The sequence below is a fragment of the Narcine bancroftii genome, chromosome 2 (assembly GCF_036971445.1).
Source record: "Narcine bancroftii isolate sNarBan1 chromosome 2, sNarBan1.hap1, whole genome shotgun sequence".
In the NCBI taxonomy this organism is placed as follows: Eukaryota; Metazoa; Chordata; class Chondrichthyes; order Torpediniformes; family Narcinidae; genus Narcine; species Narcine bancroftii.
Genome location: NC_091470.1, coordinates 341,062,655 through 341,080,266, shown reverse-complemented (window position 1 = coordinate 341,080,266; position 17,612 = coordinate 341,062,655). Strand labels below are relative to the sequence as shown.

General features: G+C 40.7%; 1 protein-coding gene across 1 annotated transcript in view; it reads right to left on the bottom strand.

Annotated features, from left to right (window-relative positions):
- The window catches only part of tg (thyroglobulin), a 344,749-nt gene that overhangs the window by 152,758 nt on the left and 174,379 nt on the right, over positions 1 to 17,612 (bottom strand). The window contains exons 36-40 of the mRNA XM_069915700.1: positions 15,964 to 16,107; positions 11,962 to 12,126; positions 5,146 to 5,262; positions 4,792 to 5,011; positions 2,133 to 2,226 (exon numbers count right to left, since the gene is read on the bottom strand). Coding sequence (XP_069771801.1) covers positions 2,133 to 2,226; positions 4,792 to 5,011; positions 5,146 to 5,262; positions 11,962 to 12,126; positions 15,964 to 16,107 — 740 coding nt within the window. The remainder of the gene's footprint in view (positions 1 to 2,132; positions 2,227 to 4,791; positions 5,012 to 5,145; positions 5,263 to 11,961; positions 12,127 to 15,963; positions 16,108 to 17,612) is intronic.

Genomic DNA, 17,612 nt, shown 5'->3' with positions numbered 1-17,612 from the left:
CCCTCCGTGTCTATACAAATTACACAAAAAACAGGTGCAGGTTGCCAGAGGACACATCAAAGAAAGCACGAGAGTTAATGAGATAAAAAAATGGAACAGCCTACGAAATAAGAGTATTGATTTGAACCAATGGGGTCAACATCTTCTTTATGTATACTAGCAAGCATATCGAGGTTGTGCACAAAAACTGATGGAAATCCTACCTGGCAGGTGGTTAGCCTATTGTGGTGTCTTCCCTGACTCAGTTTCCACAACTGTTTTGTCCCCAACCATTTCCAGGGCCCATTACAGTGGTCTCCATATCAATGTATCTCAATGATTGACCAGTAACTTTCATTCATTTTTGTTCCAGCTTTTGCATTGACTACATGAAAGGTCATATTCCTCCTGGAAGGGCTAAAACTCAGCTTCAAATGAGCAGCAAAGTAACAGGAAGAGAACAGAACTAAACTTGAAGGTTCAGCAGTTCTAGATAATAACGTGCAAGAAAATGAATTGTGACCTTGCTTTCAGCAATTTCATTGTTACACCAGGAAAAGAAACATAGGTTTCCAGGAAATGAAACACAGGTTTCCAGGAAAGACAAACATGTATTTCAAAGAAAATGTTGAAAAATTAATAGAAAAGGAAGGCTGGAGTTTGGAATTTTAAAGATAGATGTATCAAGGGTGAATTTTGGCAAAAGTAATTAGATGGACCAAAACCTACATTCCTCTATATTCCAAAGAGGAAAAATATGTCATTTCCACTTCTGATATCCTGAGATTACATCAACTGTTGCATGCAAGAAATGAAAAAAGAATTGCACTTTTATGGCTGTCATGATGCATTTGAGGACCAAACAGTTAAACATATTTATTGTGTCCTATTGTAGTCATCTAATTATTGGAAGGATGTGAATGTTTTAGATAGAGAGCAGAATGATGTCTGGTTTTAAGAATGAGTCTGATGCTGAAAGGTTGCATGAGCAAGGGCTTTTCACCTTAGAGCAACAGAGGATGAGAGGCAACTTAATCGAGGTGTACAAGGTTATGAAGGGCATCAATAGATTGGGTTTGCCACCTCATTATTCTAAGGGCAGCAATGGCAAATACAGGAGGACATATGAATGTGAATGGAGGGAAGTTTAGAGAGATGTCAAAGGTAGTTTTTTTTTAAGCTGAGAACGGTGGGTGCCTAGAAATACATTAGTGGTTCAGGCTGATGCTATAGGGATATTTAAGAGACTCCTACATAGGCACATGGATGTAAGAAAAATGAGGGTTGTGAACTGTGAGGGAGGGAAAGGTTGGATTGATCAGGCAGTAAGTCAGCACAACATTGTGGGCCAAAGGGTCTGTCCTTTTCTGTACTGCTCTGTGTCCTATGTTCCTGTGTTCATTAAAAAAAAGAATAATGGCTTTCAGCAATTCCTCAAGACATAAACATTCAAAATAATTTTTTTGCAATAACAACAATTCCATGGGAAATGTCTTTGATAAGGAAAGAAATGTTTCACTATGACGATCAGCTTTTCAGGCTCTGTGCATAGGAACCCACTGGACAAAACTGGCCATGATACATTTTGTCAGCCATTACAATCTATGAAATTTCACTGTGAAAAATCTTTTCTGGGAACATGATCTCTTTGTAAACTGTGGAATTACCTCACTTCACAAGTTTCCTCTTCCTTCTGAGGACCAGCCTGGCTTCTGCTCCTCACCACTCTTTGTTCACCACTGGGAGCCAGGGCCACTGTTGCTCCATCCTTTATCAATTCAACTGGCAGCCATGTGAATCCCATCTCCAGCAGCCAAGTAAGTCATGTGGTGCATCAGTGATTTGTCCACCTTCTCACAATGAATGAGAAGCAAACTCTGGCTTTGCCAACTATAACCACAATCACTTAATGGGGAAAAAAAACAGTATTTCTCTGTAACATCATGTCCTCTACATCCAACCCTTACTAGCCACTGGGAAGAGAAAAGGTTCCTATTGAGAAAAGAAGTGTTTTTATTCACCTGCTTGGTTTATTGCATGCTGTTACAATTGTGAGTTCTAACTGAATACAAATGCAGGTCCTTAATCCACCATGGTAAGACATAGCACATTTATTGCAATCACCTTGTACAGTCATAGGAATGACCACTTACAATGCTTTTTGGAACAAATAAGTTCAGGTAGAGGCAGTCTTCATCCACAGTGGAGTAAACGGCCTTTGCGTTCCCTGGTTGCAGACAGCTGGGTCTGAAACAAAAAGGGCAATGCATGTTAAATTCTTCTGAAACAGAACATTGGAGTTAATTTTAACATGATGTAAAAATACCCTGTGTTTATTTAGTAGCCTGTTGTACAACTGCCTGATTTTCCCTTTACCATACCTTGCCCTATGAACTACATAGAACATGGAAAATAAAGCAGAATATCACAGGAAAAAACTCTTCCACCCACAATATTTGTGTCATCCATGATGCCAAGTTAAAGTAATCCCACCTCCCTGCATATCCCATATCCCTGTCTAAATACAGTGTAAATATTTCTGTTGTATCTGCTTCCACCAATTCTTTTGGCAATGCTTTCTGGGCACCTTTCTCTCACTCTGCAAAAAAATCTTTTTTCGTAAATCTAGTTAAATTTCTCACATTTCTCTCTCATGTTGAACCTTTGCCCTCGGGTATTTGACATTACCACACTGGGGGAAAAAATGCCTCTCATAATGTAATGTACTTCCATTAAGCATTCAGTTACCCCCCAGTTTCTGCCACTGAAAAAAATCCAAGTTTGTCCAACCTCTCCAATCCAGGCCAACATTCTGCTAAAATTCTTCTGGAGCCTCTCTAAAACCTTCTCATCCATCTTGTAATGCAATGAAACAGAACAACACACAACATTCCAAATGTGGCCAAATCAAAGTTTCATACGGCTGCAACGTGACTTTTATCCTCAAAGCCCCCAACTAATGAAGGCAAGCATGCTGTACATTTTTGTTACCTTACCCAGTATTTCCACCTGTAGGGAGGTATGGACTTGCATTCCAAGATGTCCTACCGTCTACTGTATACTTCTTTTTACACTTGAGCTCCCAAGTAAATCACTTCTCATTTATAATTTCTCTGCCCATATTTCCATCTTATCTATATCCCATTGCTTTCTTTGACAAAAACACCACTCCATCATTACTCCATCCAAGCCAACTTTCAATTCAATCAAGTCACCATGGATCTCATGTACCTCAATCATCTGGATCAATCTACTTGTCAATGCTTTGCTAAAGTCCATGGTGACAACTTCCATTGCATTACCTCATCAATAATGGTTGTCACCTCCTCAAGACATTCAATTAGATTTTCTAATTAAAATTTGCCCTGAACAAAGAATGCCGACTATCTTGAATAAGTCTATGCTTTAGTAAATCTTATCCCTGAGGATCTTCTCCAATAATTTCTCTATCACGGATGGAAAACTTAGTCATCCATACTTTTCCCTATTGCACTGATAAAGGAAAAGCACAGGCTTATCTTCAGTCCTCTGGGGCCTTGCCTTCAGTTAAAGATGATACAAGGACCTTTGTTAAGGCCATAAATCTCTTCTCTTATCTCCTTCAATGACCTAGGATAGATCCCATCAGGGCCTGGTGACTTATCCAGCTTGTTGTTCTTAAAAAGATTAACACTTCTTCCTTCTTGATATCAATATGCTCTACTAGAATATCAACATACCCTTCCCTGATCTCATTAACCTTTATATCCTACTCCCTGGTGAATACTGATGTTAAATATGCATGTAGTGGCTTGACCACTTCATCTGCCTCCAAACATATAATCCCTCCTTTGTCTTTGAGTAGTCCTACCCTTTCCTGAGTTACGCTCTTGTTTTTATGTGTGTATAAAATGCAATGAAATGCTCTTAAATTCTACTCACCCAGCACATTTGTTTCATATATCTTTTGTCTGGTAGAGAGCCCTTGTGTTAATACAGGTTATATTTTTCTCTTGTACCCTATTCTATTTCTGAATAACTCTTTGTGTGAAACAATTATCCATGACAGTTTCTACTTTTCCTTCTTCACTTGATATTTAAATGTTCATAGCTTCTCTGTCATAATTTTTTCAAACATCAAAACTTTCCAAATTAGCCCAACTTCATTTTATCCTTTCCCATAATTAGGGTGCCACAGTTAGCACATTACAGCACCAGTTTCATGGGTTTGAACCCGGTGCTGTCCGTAAAGAGTTTTACATTCTCCCCGTGCTTGAGTGGGTTTCTTCCAGGTTCTCCAGTTTCCTCCCACATTTCAAAAACATACTGGAGTTGTAGGTTAATTTGGATATATAATTGTAGTAAACACACCAAAATGCTAAAGGAACTCAACTGGTCTTTTCAACATCTATAGGAGACAAAGATATATCGCTGACGTTTTGGACCTGAGCCCTTCTTTTTCCTTGAAGAGAGGCTCAGGCCCGAAACGTCGGTAACATATCTTGTCTCATATGCATTCTGAAAATTCCAGCTGCGTTCCTTCAGCATTTCAGTGTTTACTATAATCACGGTATCTGCAGCCTATTGTGTTCCACTGGGTATTTGATTGGCATGGGCTCAATTACTGTGCTGTATGCCTAAATTTAAAAAAAAATTTAACAATTACAATTCTTGATATTCAATTATCTGTGCTTTGCTTCAGGACATTCTTAATATTATCCTGCAAGAGACATATCAATCAGAAGTGGAGAAAGTCCCTCCAATATATTACTGGTAGAAGGAAAAAAAAGCATGGCCCAATGAAAAATATCCAACAGGCAAGGGGATGCTCACCTGAGGAAAGTAGCATTCCATTCTCCCGTCCAATTAAAGGGGGCTGGGGCCTTAAAACGGCTTTCACCATTAGGTGGGGCTGCATATGGAACACCCAAGAAACGATTGACAGGCTTCCATTCCACACCAACACGAGTCATTTGAGATTCTCCATACAGAATTCCATGACCTGGTATTAATACGGAGGTCAACTGGGGCTGGTTTTCTGATAACAAAGGGTCTAAATTGAAAACAAATAATTATCTGTCACTGCAGAGGGAAAATTGTAATAGAAAATAGAATTTTCTGGCATCAAGTGCATTCCTTTCACAGAACATTTGTTTGTAGGACTTCTCAGGGTGTTTGTTCACTTACCAGCACAGACATGAATGTCAGGACAGCAATCTGCATAATCCTCACATTTTAAGTTACACTGACAGGCTTCATCAGGTTGATAGTTCCCACAGCGACCTGCACATGACCCTCCTACAGCTTGGAAAAAAAAAACACTATTTAATTTTCTTAAAAAGTAGCATTTAACGTGCAAGTATCCATTGTGCTTCTATTTTACCAAAATATAATTTGGAACTCAGAGTTCTGAGTTATTGCAATTCTGACTTCCATAAGCAAACTGAAATAAAATTAGAAAATTACAGATTGGAGAGGCATGGTTGATGCAGCAGTTAGCGCAACGCCTTTACAGCAGGCAGCAATTGGGACTGGACTGGGGTTCCAATCCCACACTGTCTGTAAAGAGTTTGTACATTCTCCCTGTGTCTGCTTGGGTTTTCTTCGAGAGCACTGGTTTCCTCCAACTATTCAAAAACATTCTGGGGGTGTAGGTTAATTGGAGGTATATTGGGGATAAATTGATTGGCACGGACTCATGGGCCGAAATGGTCTGTTACTGTGATGTATATCTAATTTTTTTTTAAATTCAATGAGCATTTTAAATGAAATAATAAAAAAACATTAAGGTATCACTTCAATAACCATTCACCAGAATTGGAAAAGTAAGAAGTTTTAAGTTGACAGAGAAGAAAAGAGGTGGAGAAAACAAAGGACATGTCTAAGAGAATGGAGATGGCATAAATGTGGTTTGTGCAATCTAAGGAAGGGTGACGAATGCTTGTTAATCGTCTTGCTCTGTATGGAGGAGCAGAAATAAAGGAAAATGAATGAGGACATCAGGGGAAGAAAACAAACTGCTAGAACGATGAAACTTAAAGCACTGCATTGATGGAAATTTGAAACAAGAGTGTTGGAAATACTCAGCAGCTCATGTAGCCACTGTGCCTCATGAGTCTAACTGAGCTTCTTGACGAGGTGACAGTACATGTGGATTTTAGTAAGGCATTTAATAAGGTTCCCCATTGCCTTGTGACTTTCCCTTCACAAAGTCATGAGGCATGGAAGGCATTTTAGGTTCCTCAAAGTTGATGAAGTGGTTAAGAAGGCATTTGATCTGATGGTTTTTATTAGTTGGGGATTGAGTTCAAGAACCGTGAGGTAATGTTGCAGCTTCAAAAAATTCTGGTTAGACCATACTTGGAATATTGCATTCAATTCTGGTCATCTCATTACAGGAAAGAAAAGAAAATGGCGATGCTACTGGGTCCTGCTGTAACTTCAGCGCTGTCACTGGTGTTGTCCTGGGAGAAGAGGGTGCGGAGACACAGTACTGCTCTGCATGGTCTTACTGCCCAGTCCTAATGCTGACAACTTTGTGCAGGTTTTAAATGGCCTGTTAAATGGGTCAAGGGTATTTTTTGTTAAAAAATCCTGCAACCACGGGGTCTGTCCTCATGACGGCGGCGTCTGTGCTGGGCAACGTTCCACGAGGGATGGCAGAGTCTGGGAAAACAGTGGACTGGTGCAGGGAACACTCCCTGATGTGAAGGAGAAGCATAGGAGATTACCCTACAGGATGGTGACTACAGCAGCGATCCAGTAAGGGGATCAGTGGCTGAAGGATCCAAGCAGGCTGCTGGCATCTTATTGTCAAAGGACTTGCACAAGCTACGGGCTGCTGGTGACTTGCGTTTGAAGCACTTACACAGTTTGCGGACTGCTAGAGACTGACTCATGGGATCAATGTATCAGAACCAGAATTCAAGAGCGTGCTGAGGGCAGAGAAGACTCCCGAAGGGCCTCAGGGGCAGAAGGCTTCCTGGCCATTTTGGAGGTTTGGATCTGAAGCTCGGGTTACCAATGACTTGAATTGGAGTCTGTGCGGATCCAAAGGCTGTGGGAGCATTCGAGGCGTATCCAAAATCATTTAATGTTGCTGCAAGGACTGTCTTCAGACATGCAGCATGGTAACAGACCATTTTAGCCCAGAAGATGGTGCCATCCAATTTACACCCCATTATCCTACATCCCCGGCATGTTTTTAAAGTGGGAGGAAACTGGAGCCCCCAGAGAACACCCACACAGACTGGGAGATAACGTACAAACTCCTTATAGACAGCGCAGGAATCAAACTCCAGTACAGTCCTAATTTCTGGTGCTGTAAAGATGTTGCACTAAGTGCTACGCCAACCGTACTGTCCAAAACTTGAAGTATATCACGTACATTACATTTTCAATGGATTATTACACATCAATTAAAAAAACCTTTGAACCTTTGATGTGGAAGCTCTAGCAAGGGGGCACAGGAGATTTAACAGGATGCTGGCTGCATTGGATAACATGTCTTATGAAACATGGTTGACAGAGCCAGTGCTTTTCTCTTTGGAGCAAAAAGCATGAGAGGCATCGATAAGGTCGAAAGTATTTTTTTCCCCAAAGCAACAATAGGAAATGTCAGAGAACATCTGTTCAAAGTGAGTGCAGGAAATTTTAAGGGAGACATTAGAGGTAAGTGGAGCTTTCTGAACTGTATTGCTGGGGGAAGCCAGTGGAGACAGGGACATTTAAAAGGCTCTGAGATAGGCACATGGATTATGGGTGTGTGGAATGGGAAGGATTAGCCTGTTGTGGAGCAGGTTTATATTGGTTGGCACAATATTGTGGGCCTATACTGTGGTATGATGGATATAAACCAGTGGTTCTCAACCTTCTTTCCATTCACATACCACCTTAAGTAATCCCTATGCTATAGGTGCTCTGTGATTTGTAAGAGATTGCTTAAAGTATTATGTGGGTGAAAAGAAAAAGTTTGAAAACCACTGATTTAATCGTACTTAATTGACTCGTTATGTGCACGGTTTCATAACTCTAAAGGAAATGGGCCAATGACAATTTTTCTCAAGCAAAATATTTCAGTAACAATTGGGTCAAGGGCAGTGATTCCCAACCATCTCTTCCCACTCATGCACCACCTTAAGCAATCCCTCACTAATTACGGAGCACCAATGACCTAGGGATTACTTAAAGTGGCATGTGAGTGGAAAGAAAATGGTTGAGAACCACTGAAAAGGCTGTTGCCATGAATGCTGAGGACAAGGTAACCCAGTCCTTGCTGTGTAAGTGAAAAAAAAGGCTATGTTCATGAAGTGGAGCTGTTGTGGTTGAGAGATGTTTCAGCATTAGTAAAGGGAAGCTCTGATTAAAGCAATAAAGAGATTTCAGAAGCATCCGATGTGGATAGAATTAGAGAGAAGAATTGAGTCCCTCACAGACACAAGGTGGGAAAAAGTCACATAATCAAATTGCTTTATGATTGATCTGTCCTCACTTCTGTTGGCAATTTCCTACATTATCTTTTGTTTGCAAAGCTGATTCCTCGCCATGTTAATTCGTAAGCTCACTGCTGTTGTGCCAGTCAGATCGGAAAAGACTGTGACAACTTAACCTGAGGCTGTGCAAGTTATTTGCAGCAAAGGTTTAAAATAAAAGTTCATCTTCAGTATGAATGTGCTTTCAAAGGAAAACATTATCTGCGGCTTCAATACACAAAAATGCTGGAGAAACTCAGCAGGTCATGCAGCATCTATAGGAAGTAAAGGATGACCAACGGTTCAGGCCTGAGATGGGCTTCTATTTCCTTTATTTCCTGTAGGTGCTATGTCACCTGCTGAATTTCTCCAGCACTTATATGTATTACATTACTGTCGTAGCGATAGATAATATAGTTCGGTTATCGACTATAATGCCTTGCATGATAATATAGATTGGTTATCGACTGTGATGGCTGGCATGTTGAAGAGCAGCATGAGAGAGTAAACAAAACAGTAATGGTGGAATAAAAACTGAGCATATTTGAATTCAACCTAAGAGTGTTGACTTTATTTGAACTCAGGATTCGACATTGGCGACGAGGATGAACTGAGATTCTTGATATTTAGCTACACAGGAGAAAATATGGTATTTGGAGGAATTGATGCCATGGACCTTTTTGGGGGAGATGGGACCTATACCGTAATGATGGGTTACATCTTAATCCTAGAGGGATCAGTCTCCTGGCAGGGGCATTTGCTCGGGCTGTCAGTGGGGGGGGGGTATAAACTAGTATGGTTGGGGACAGGGTTTCAAGTTAGGCAGGACAGCAGGGAGAGGGTTTGTAGGCTAAGGACAGAGGCACGTTTAAATAATTTGAGGGAGGAACAGCAGGAAGTAATAAAAAGATGTTGTAGTGACAATTGTGAGAATGGTAGAGAGGAGGATAGGCAGAAGGTAGGATGTAGGAGATCCCTGAGATGTATTTATTTTAATGCGAGGAGCGTAGTAAGGAAGCTGGATGAATGAGCTAAAAGTGTGGATTGACACATGGCATTATGATGTTGTGGCCATTAGCGAAACGTGGTTGAAGGAAGGTTGTGACTGGCAATTGAATGTTCCAGGATTTTGCTACTTTAGATGTGATAGAGTTGGTAGATTAAAAGGGGGAGGTGTGGCATTACTTGTCAGGGAGGATATTACAGTAGTGCTGAGGCAAGATAGACTGGAGGGCTCATCGAGGAAGGCAGTGTGGGTAGAACTGAAAAATAAGAAGGGTGAGGTTACTATTATGGGGGTATATTATAGACCAAATGGGGAAAGGGAACTAGAAGATCAAATGTGCAAGGAAATAGGTGAGATGTGCAGGAGAAATAGGGTGGTGTTGGTTGGGGATTTCAATTTCAATGCAATAGAAGTGAAGAGCTTTCTGGGCCTAGCGAACTTTTGTGCAGGGTTCATACTAAATCTAGCAACTATTGCAGAACCATTGAGGAGGCCAACAAGGAAAAATGCTCACTCTGTGTTCGGACCCGACCAAAGGAAGGCATTTCAGAAATTGAAAAGAAGCTGATGAGGGCACCTACATTGGGATATTTTGATACAAAGACTCAGACACAAATCATAGCTTATACTAGCCCAGTGGGACTAGGAGCAGTCCTAGTTCAGAAGCAAGGAGTACAATGGAGGGTGATTGCATATATGAGCAAGTCATTTACTGATGTTGAAAGACGTTATTCACAGACAGAGAAGGAGGCCTTAGGACTTGTATAGGCCTGCGAATGTTTCCATGCTTATCTATGTGGCATAGGTTTCCAGCTCTTAACCGATCACAGACCATTTATTCTGCGAAATTGAAGCCGTGTCTAGAATTGAAAGATGGATCCTGAGACTACACCAATATCGCTACAGGGTGATTTACATAGCAGGGATAAACAATATTGCCGATTCACTATCAAGGTTGCTGAAGGACAGTGGGATAAAGCACTCAATGCTTAAGATGAAGGCTGAATCATTAATGAGATTCGTTGCGGTGAATTCTACACCATGAGCAGTACAAACCAGGAAGATTGAGGAGGAATCGTGCATGGTCCCAGAACTGATGGGCATTAAGGATTGGATCAACAGCAGTGTCTGGAACAGCTGTCAGAACAAAACCTATGTGGCCATCAAAGATGAACTGTGTACAATTGGAAGATGTGTACTCAGGGGAAACTTATTTGTCATTCCACAGAAATTAAGAGGGAGGATGATAGCACTGGTTCACGAGGGATATTTGGGAGTTGTTGGGACAAAACAAAACCTCTGTACAAAAGTTTGGTGGCCAAGAATGGAAAAAGATGTGGAACAATATATGAGATCATGTCATGGGTATCAGGTGACAAGCAGACCTAACCCACCTGATCTAATTCGAAGCACACTGCTACCAGCAGAACCATGGGAAGATATTGCAAGAGATCTCTTGGGCCCATTCCCAACTGGAGAGTCAATTATGGTGGTTGTCAATTATTACAGCAGATATTATGAGTATGTCATAATGAAATCAACAACAGCAGAAAAGATTATCGCAGCACTGAGGGAGACATGGCTTACCAATAACACCTGAAGGTGTTACTTATGACAGAAACACATCACATGTGAAAAAGTATTATCTTAGCAACACTCCAGTGATGTTGGTGCTGGATGAATCTGCAAGAGAGCAGAGCCAAGATGACCAGCTTGATGGACCTGGAATGAACCAGCTGGAATGAGAAACTACTGGAAACCAGCATCAAGGCGGTAGACAAACTGAGCAGGATATGGCAGTCAGCAGTCCAGAAGCGGGCCAGACAATACCAGGAGGTTGACTACACGTCAGCGACGACCACCTTGGAAAGTTCAAGACTTCATGATGCAATAGTACAGAGAACTTTGTATTTTATGGTTTGGAAATCTATTTAGTAAATCATCCAGGAAAATATGAGATTTGGAAATTAAAGTTGATATTGGTATTGAAAATTATCAGTATGGAAAGTTAACTGGTTTAAAAGTAGTTTAAGCATTATTAATTTATTTGATGATCTTTTTATTTGATAAAGGAGGGATGTCATAGTGATAGATAATATAATTTGGTTATCGACTATAATGTCTTGCATGATAATATAGATTGGTTATCGACTGTGATGACTGGCATGTTGCACAGGACCACAAGGGAGTTTAAAAAAAACAGGAATGGTGGAATAAAAACTGAGCATATTTGAACTCAACCTAAGAGTGTTGACTTTATTTGACCTCAAGATTCAACAATTACAATCACAGTGTCCAACTTATTCTTAACCAATAGCTAATCATTTTCTCCTGGTCATTGCCTGGAAATTGTGCAGTCTGAAATTATTAATTTGTAAGCTTAGTGAGTTGTTTGCATCTCTTGCACTCTGCATGGCATTAGTCTCACCTGCAGAGGAGGAGGGAATACATCACTGGTGTTGATGAAAAATAAATCTACAATTATTGCATCAGTGATCAACTGCTAGAATCATTGCTGGTACTCACCCTTCCTGTGGTAAACTAGGTCTGCTGCTTCCTTAAGCAGGATTCGACAGTCATGACCTTGTAATCTGGGTCGACAGCTGTGGGTATCAGGATAAAAGACACATCTGATCCCCGATAACTGAGGATGAAGAGAAACTGTGGCACAAGTACGATTGAAGGCACAAGCTATATTGGAAGAAAGCACACAATTAACATCTGCCCTTCATGGGCACACAACTTGGGACTTCTGCACTTGACATGACATCACTGAGGACATTATCTTCTCGATACAAGATGTGAAATGGTTTGTTTTGTTTAAGAAGCATCTGGAGCAACATGGCCTGAAGGTGCAGACAAGTAAGCATCCAAAAATTAGTTTTCTCTGGACCAGAACACAATCAGAAGCATTTAACAATTTCCAGGCTCTTAGTTCGGAATTATTCTTGCCCATGCGACATAATTGCCACATGAGACACACAAGAAGCATTGTCCTTCCCAATGCAATGTTTCTTTCAGAGCATTAATACATGTAATAGATTTTGGCTGCCATTCCTAGAACAATCAGATGTTAATAATGGATGTAAGTGTTGTGAATCTGCTTGTGTAAGTCCCATTGCTTGCTTCCTTTACTCAAATTCTTATCAGAATGTAACAAGCAGTCCACCATCAATTTCAACCCCCATTTTGCCCATATGGTCTGTGGCCACCTCAATCCTTGACTGTACTGATTCTCCAGCTGAGGCCTGAACCTCCCCCAGCACAAGGTTGACATCTCCAGCAACATGGGAAGAAAAGAGTGCAACATTGATTCAACTGTCCCCGAGGCTGTGGGTTTGAGAGATACTGTATGTTGCAGTAGCGAACCTGTAGAGACAGCTCTGTACTGCGCCCTTTAGGGTACAAGCTAAGTGATTAAAGAAGCAAATGTAACGGTAGCTTTTTTTTGTAATGTCTTGCTGCAATGATACAGGACTTCAGCCAGATTACTGTGTGAAGTTTGGGTTATACCACTTTAGAGAGAGCCTAGCATAAACTGACCAATTGATCCCTCAGGTAAAGGAACTAACCTTTGAAAGCAGAGTGTGTAGGATGAGATCATACTTTCTGTAAATGAATGAAATGAAAAATGATTTTATTGATCCATGTAATATTCTGGAAGGGAGATATGGTGTAATTGCTGATAGCCTGTTTCATTTATTTGTTCCTTTTTGGGGGGATCTGAAAATTACTGGCAAGCTAGCTTTTATTACTTATCCTTAATTGCCTTTGGGAAGGTGTTAATTGCAGTCCTTCTGAAGAAACTCCTACAACACTATTGGGGAGTGAAGAAGGAATGCTGAAAAATTATTGAGCGACTTGGAGTGGAGCAAGTATCGTGTTCCAATGTGTCTTCTGCCTTCCTGGTAGTTGGAGATGTCGATTTAGATGGTGCTGTCAGAATAGTCAAGGTGAATAGATGCAGTGATTTATAAACATAACACACTATGCACTGCTGGACCTGCTTGATTTATCCTCCACATTTGGGCCATTCCACATGGCTACTGAGTTTTGCGTCTGTCAAATCAGGTTAAACATTCCTAGATAGCATGAACACACCTCTCAGCAAAGATTTATTTTAGGTGTAACCCATCCTTCTTGTCCAGGTCCCACCTGTTCCTTGGGTAATCCCAATGATCCAAGAAGCTCCCTTCTGCACTAACCCTTCAGCCATGCATTCATCTGCCCTGTCCTATTTTTAACCTTGCTAGCAGGTGGCAAGGGAGTAATCTTGAGATTATGACTCGAAAAATTCTGCTTTTAATTCCTCTAACACTTTAAATTCATGCTACAGAAAAGAATGTCATCCTTATTTCTGCCTATGGGATCAGTACTCGTATGTACAATAGCCCCTGACAATTCTCCTTCAGAATGTTCTGTACTCACACCAAGACATATATATAACCAAGCACCTGGCTCTCATCTCATCTTTGAAATTCATATTTGGTTCAAGTCTGTAATAAGACCTGGAGTCAAGTGGTCCTGGTGAATCCAAACTACTCAGCAGTACCTCATTGTGGATTTGTTCATTTTTTTTTGTGAACAGGGTATTCCTGAGGGATCTTCTAAAGTTCAAAGTTCCACACTGTTGATGCAAAATTAAATTCCAATCTCTGGATTGTTATTCCCGGATTATTAGTGCATTAACTAACTTCCTGTACCAGTGCTGCATGAGCTGATAAACCCATAGCCAGGGTATTCTAGTCTTGGACGGAGCCACAGCCATTTGGGATTGCTCCACCTCAGAGTTGTGAGGATGCTCAGCCATAGAGCATGTTCAAGCCAGAGGTTGACACAGTTTTGTACAGCAAAGAGATCGAGGGAAGATAGATGATCAATCACTCTTGCGTCAAAATAAACACCAAAAGTCTGCAGACACCATAGTTGAAGTAAATACACAATGCTGGAGAAACTCAGCAGGTCAAACAGTGAATTTTATATAGCAAAAATAAGGATACATAATCAAAATTTCAGACTTGAGCCCTTCATCAAGATATGGACAAATCGTAGACAGGCACCCAAACAAAATGGTAGGGGACCATGCCCGGAGGAGCACAGTCCCACAGGCAGAAGACACCTGGTGGATAAGGGAGGGATGGCACACCAGCAAACAGGGATGGTCTGTGAATGGAGAAGGCAGGGGGTGGAGAGCTGGATGGCAGAGGGCTGGGGAAGAGAGAGAATGAATGGGTAGCAGAAACCAGAGAAGTCAACAATGATCATCCCTGTTTGCTGGTGTGCCATCTGGCTGGAGAGTGCTGAATCAGAATATTAGACCTTGCTCCTTCAATTTACCGGTCGCCTTGGTGGGACAGTACATGAGGCCATGGACAGATATGTCAGCACAGGAGCGAGGAGCAGAATTGAAATGGTTGGCCTTTGGAGTATCTCCGTCACTGATGCGGACAGAGCAAAGGTGCTCAGCAAAGCGATCTCCCAGTCTGCATCCGGTCTCTCTGATGTAAAGAAGGTTCCTCCCCCGCACCATTTTGTTTGGGCACCTGCCCACCCTTTGTCCATACCTTGATGAAGAGCTGAAGCCTGAAACCTTGGTTAAGTCTCTTTATCTTTCTCATATAACGTTCACTGTTTGACCTGCTACGTTTCTCCAGCATTGTATTTTTAATCTTGCATTTGAACCCTTGAACAGACCCAGATGGCAATTTCTGGAGCAACACAGAAAATGATGAAAGTAGAGAATCAATGTTTCAAAGTGAAACCTTCCATCAAAAATACCAAAAATGTCAACTTCTATTTCTTTAGACCCTCTGCTCCTAAAATCATGCTTCTGCTAAAAAAAAAGCCTGGTCCAACAATTTCAATGCATCAAATTGAAAAGGATAATGCTACAAGGAGTATTTATCAGTAACTCCTGCAAAAGAATTATCAGTATCACTCATTAAAAAAATGTCGATTCTGACAATAATGCCGATTGCTAGAACGGTGTAGAGATCATCATGTTCATCAGAAATAGCGCAGTCCAGGCAAAGGTGGATGTTGAACTATGATAGCTTCTCAGTCTCGTTTACTGATCCTTGCAGCCTATTTTTAGACATTCTGAAAGATTGAACTAAACATCTCAAATAATCATATTCTCACTAGTTTGGACCTTTTACTTGAAGGAGTATCGTAAATATAGCTGGGCAGTACAAAGGCTGAATACAAGTGGCCAAAATGGAAATATGGCCATTTTCAATACTGAGTCAAAGAACATGCAGTCAATCATAGAAGAACGTTATAAGAGACAAACCAACAAACAAAAAAAAATACTTGACAAAAATTAAGTTTTCCCTTGAATACGTTGACTTTTGAATAAATCCGTGGACAAGTAGAAATAGACTGACTGGGAAATTACAGGAATTTAAGGTCAATATGTTTCATTCAAAATATCAGCTGATTCAGTATCTTACACGTTTTTTGGATGCTTCGTAATTCAAACAACACGGGAGCAATCTCCAACTGGATTATCTGTTTGTGTGTATTTACCTGACAGGCACCAGTCCCTGGCATCTTTCTTGAAGTTTTCAGTCATTACAGGAGTATTGCTGCTTATGTGTAAAACATCAAAGGAAGACATTGTCGAATCAAGGACTGGAGACACCTTCAGCATTTGCCAGTTAATCAGTGAAACTGCAATCAAACCATAACCAAATAATAATTATAACAATTGTTATCATAAAGTGAACAGTATCATCACATAACTTCCAATGCATTAAGTACGAGTGAGAGTTGTGAGTTCTCATCTTAATGAACTTTTAAGTTCTGACCTGTAAAGTATGATGATGAGGTAGCAAAAAGATGAAGTGAGAGAAAGTTAGAAAAGAAGAAAAAAAGTAAAATGGAAATGAATGGAGAGAGGGATAAGAGAATTTAAAATGATGATGCCATTGGCATGGTTAGTAAGTTTGCAGACGACAGCAAAATTGGTAGTATGGTTGACGATGAAGACTTTTTTATCTGAGATTACAACAGGATCTAGATAAAATGGAGAAGTGGGCCAAGGAATTTAACTTTCTCAAGTGTGAAATCTTTGGAGATTAAACCAAGGCAGGAAATGGTTGGACCCTGGAGAGTGTTCTAGAACATAGAAAATTAGGGGTATTGATGCATCATTTTGAAAAGTGGTGACCAAGTCATGAAGAAGGTGTTTGACACATTTGCCTTCATCAATCAGGGTATTGGATATAGGTGTTGGGACATCATGTCACAAAGGTACAAGAGGTTGGTGAGATCACACTGTGCACTGTTCTGGTCTCCCAGCTATAAGAAAGATAACATTAAGCTGGCTAGGGTACAGAAAAGATTCGCAAGAAGTTCCTCGGATTCAAGGGCTTGAGTTCTAAGGATAGGCTGGATAATTTCACCCTCAAGAGTAGAAGGCTGAGGGGGATTCATTTGAGATTTACAAGATCATGAGGGGCAAGGACAAGGTAAGTAGTCATAGTCTTTTTCCTTCTCAAACTCCTTAGTGTGAGAAAGGCAGGGATTCTGTGATCCAATAACTCATCTGTTGTTCGAGGTATGATGGGGAATTATATATGGTGCATCCCCTGGCAGAAAACTGACAAAGCCTGGCAAACGTTAACATTTCATAAAGATTCACAAAATGATTCATCAAATCGGCAACAGCAAAAAATGGTTGTTGTCATCTGATTTACCCCTTAGAAAGTGTTTGCTTTTCATTGCTGTAGACTGATGATTCTGGAGATTGTGGTGGCACAAGAAAAGAGAGAAACAGGCCATTCAGCCCATTATGACCACACCAACCAATAAGTTCAAGTTTACTTATCATCATATTGTATCGACACAACCCAATGAAACTGCATTCTCTACTCCACGGTGCAAAACAGTGCTAACACACATACAGACTTAATGCACATACAGACAAATGATACATATACTGTTATGGAATCCAGAGGACCCCAAAAACCAGCAACAATAGATATGCACCACAACACAGGGTTACTTAAACAAAAGTAGTTTTTAACTGAACAAGAAAACAGAATTGAACGTTAACTTATTAGTTAACCTAATTACCTAATCCCCCCTCTAATACTAAGTGCAGGTGTGTGCAATGTACATTTAAGATTAGAAAAGTTCTTTGGATCACAGTCCAATCTCACTGGTTGCAGGCA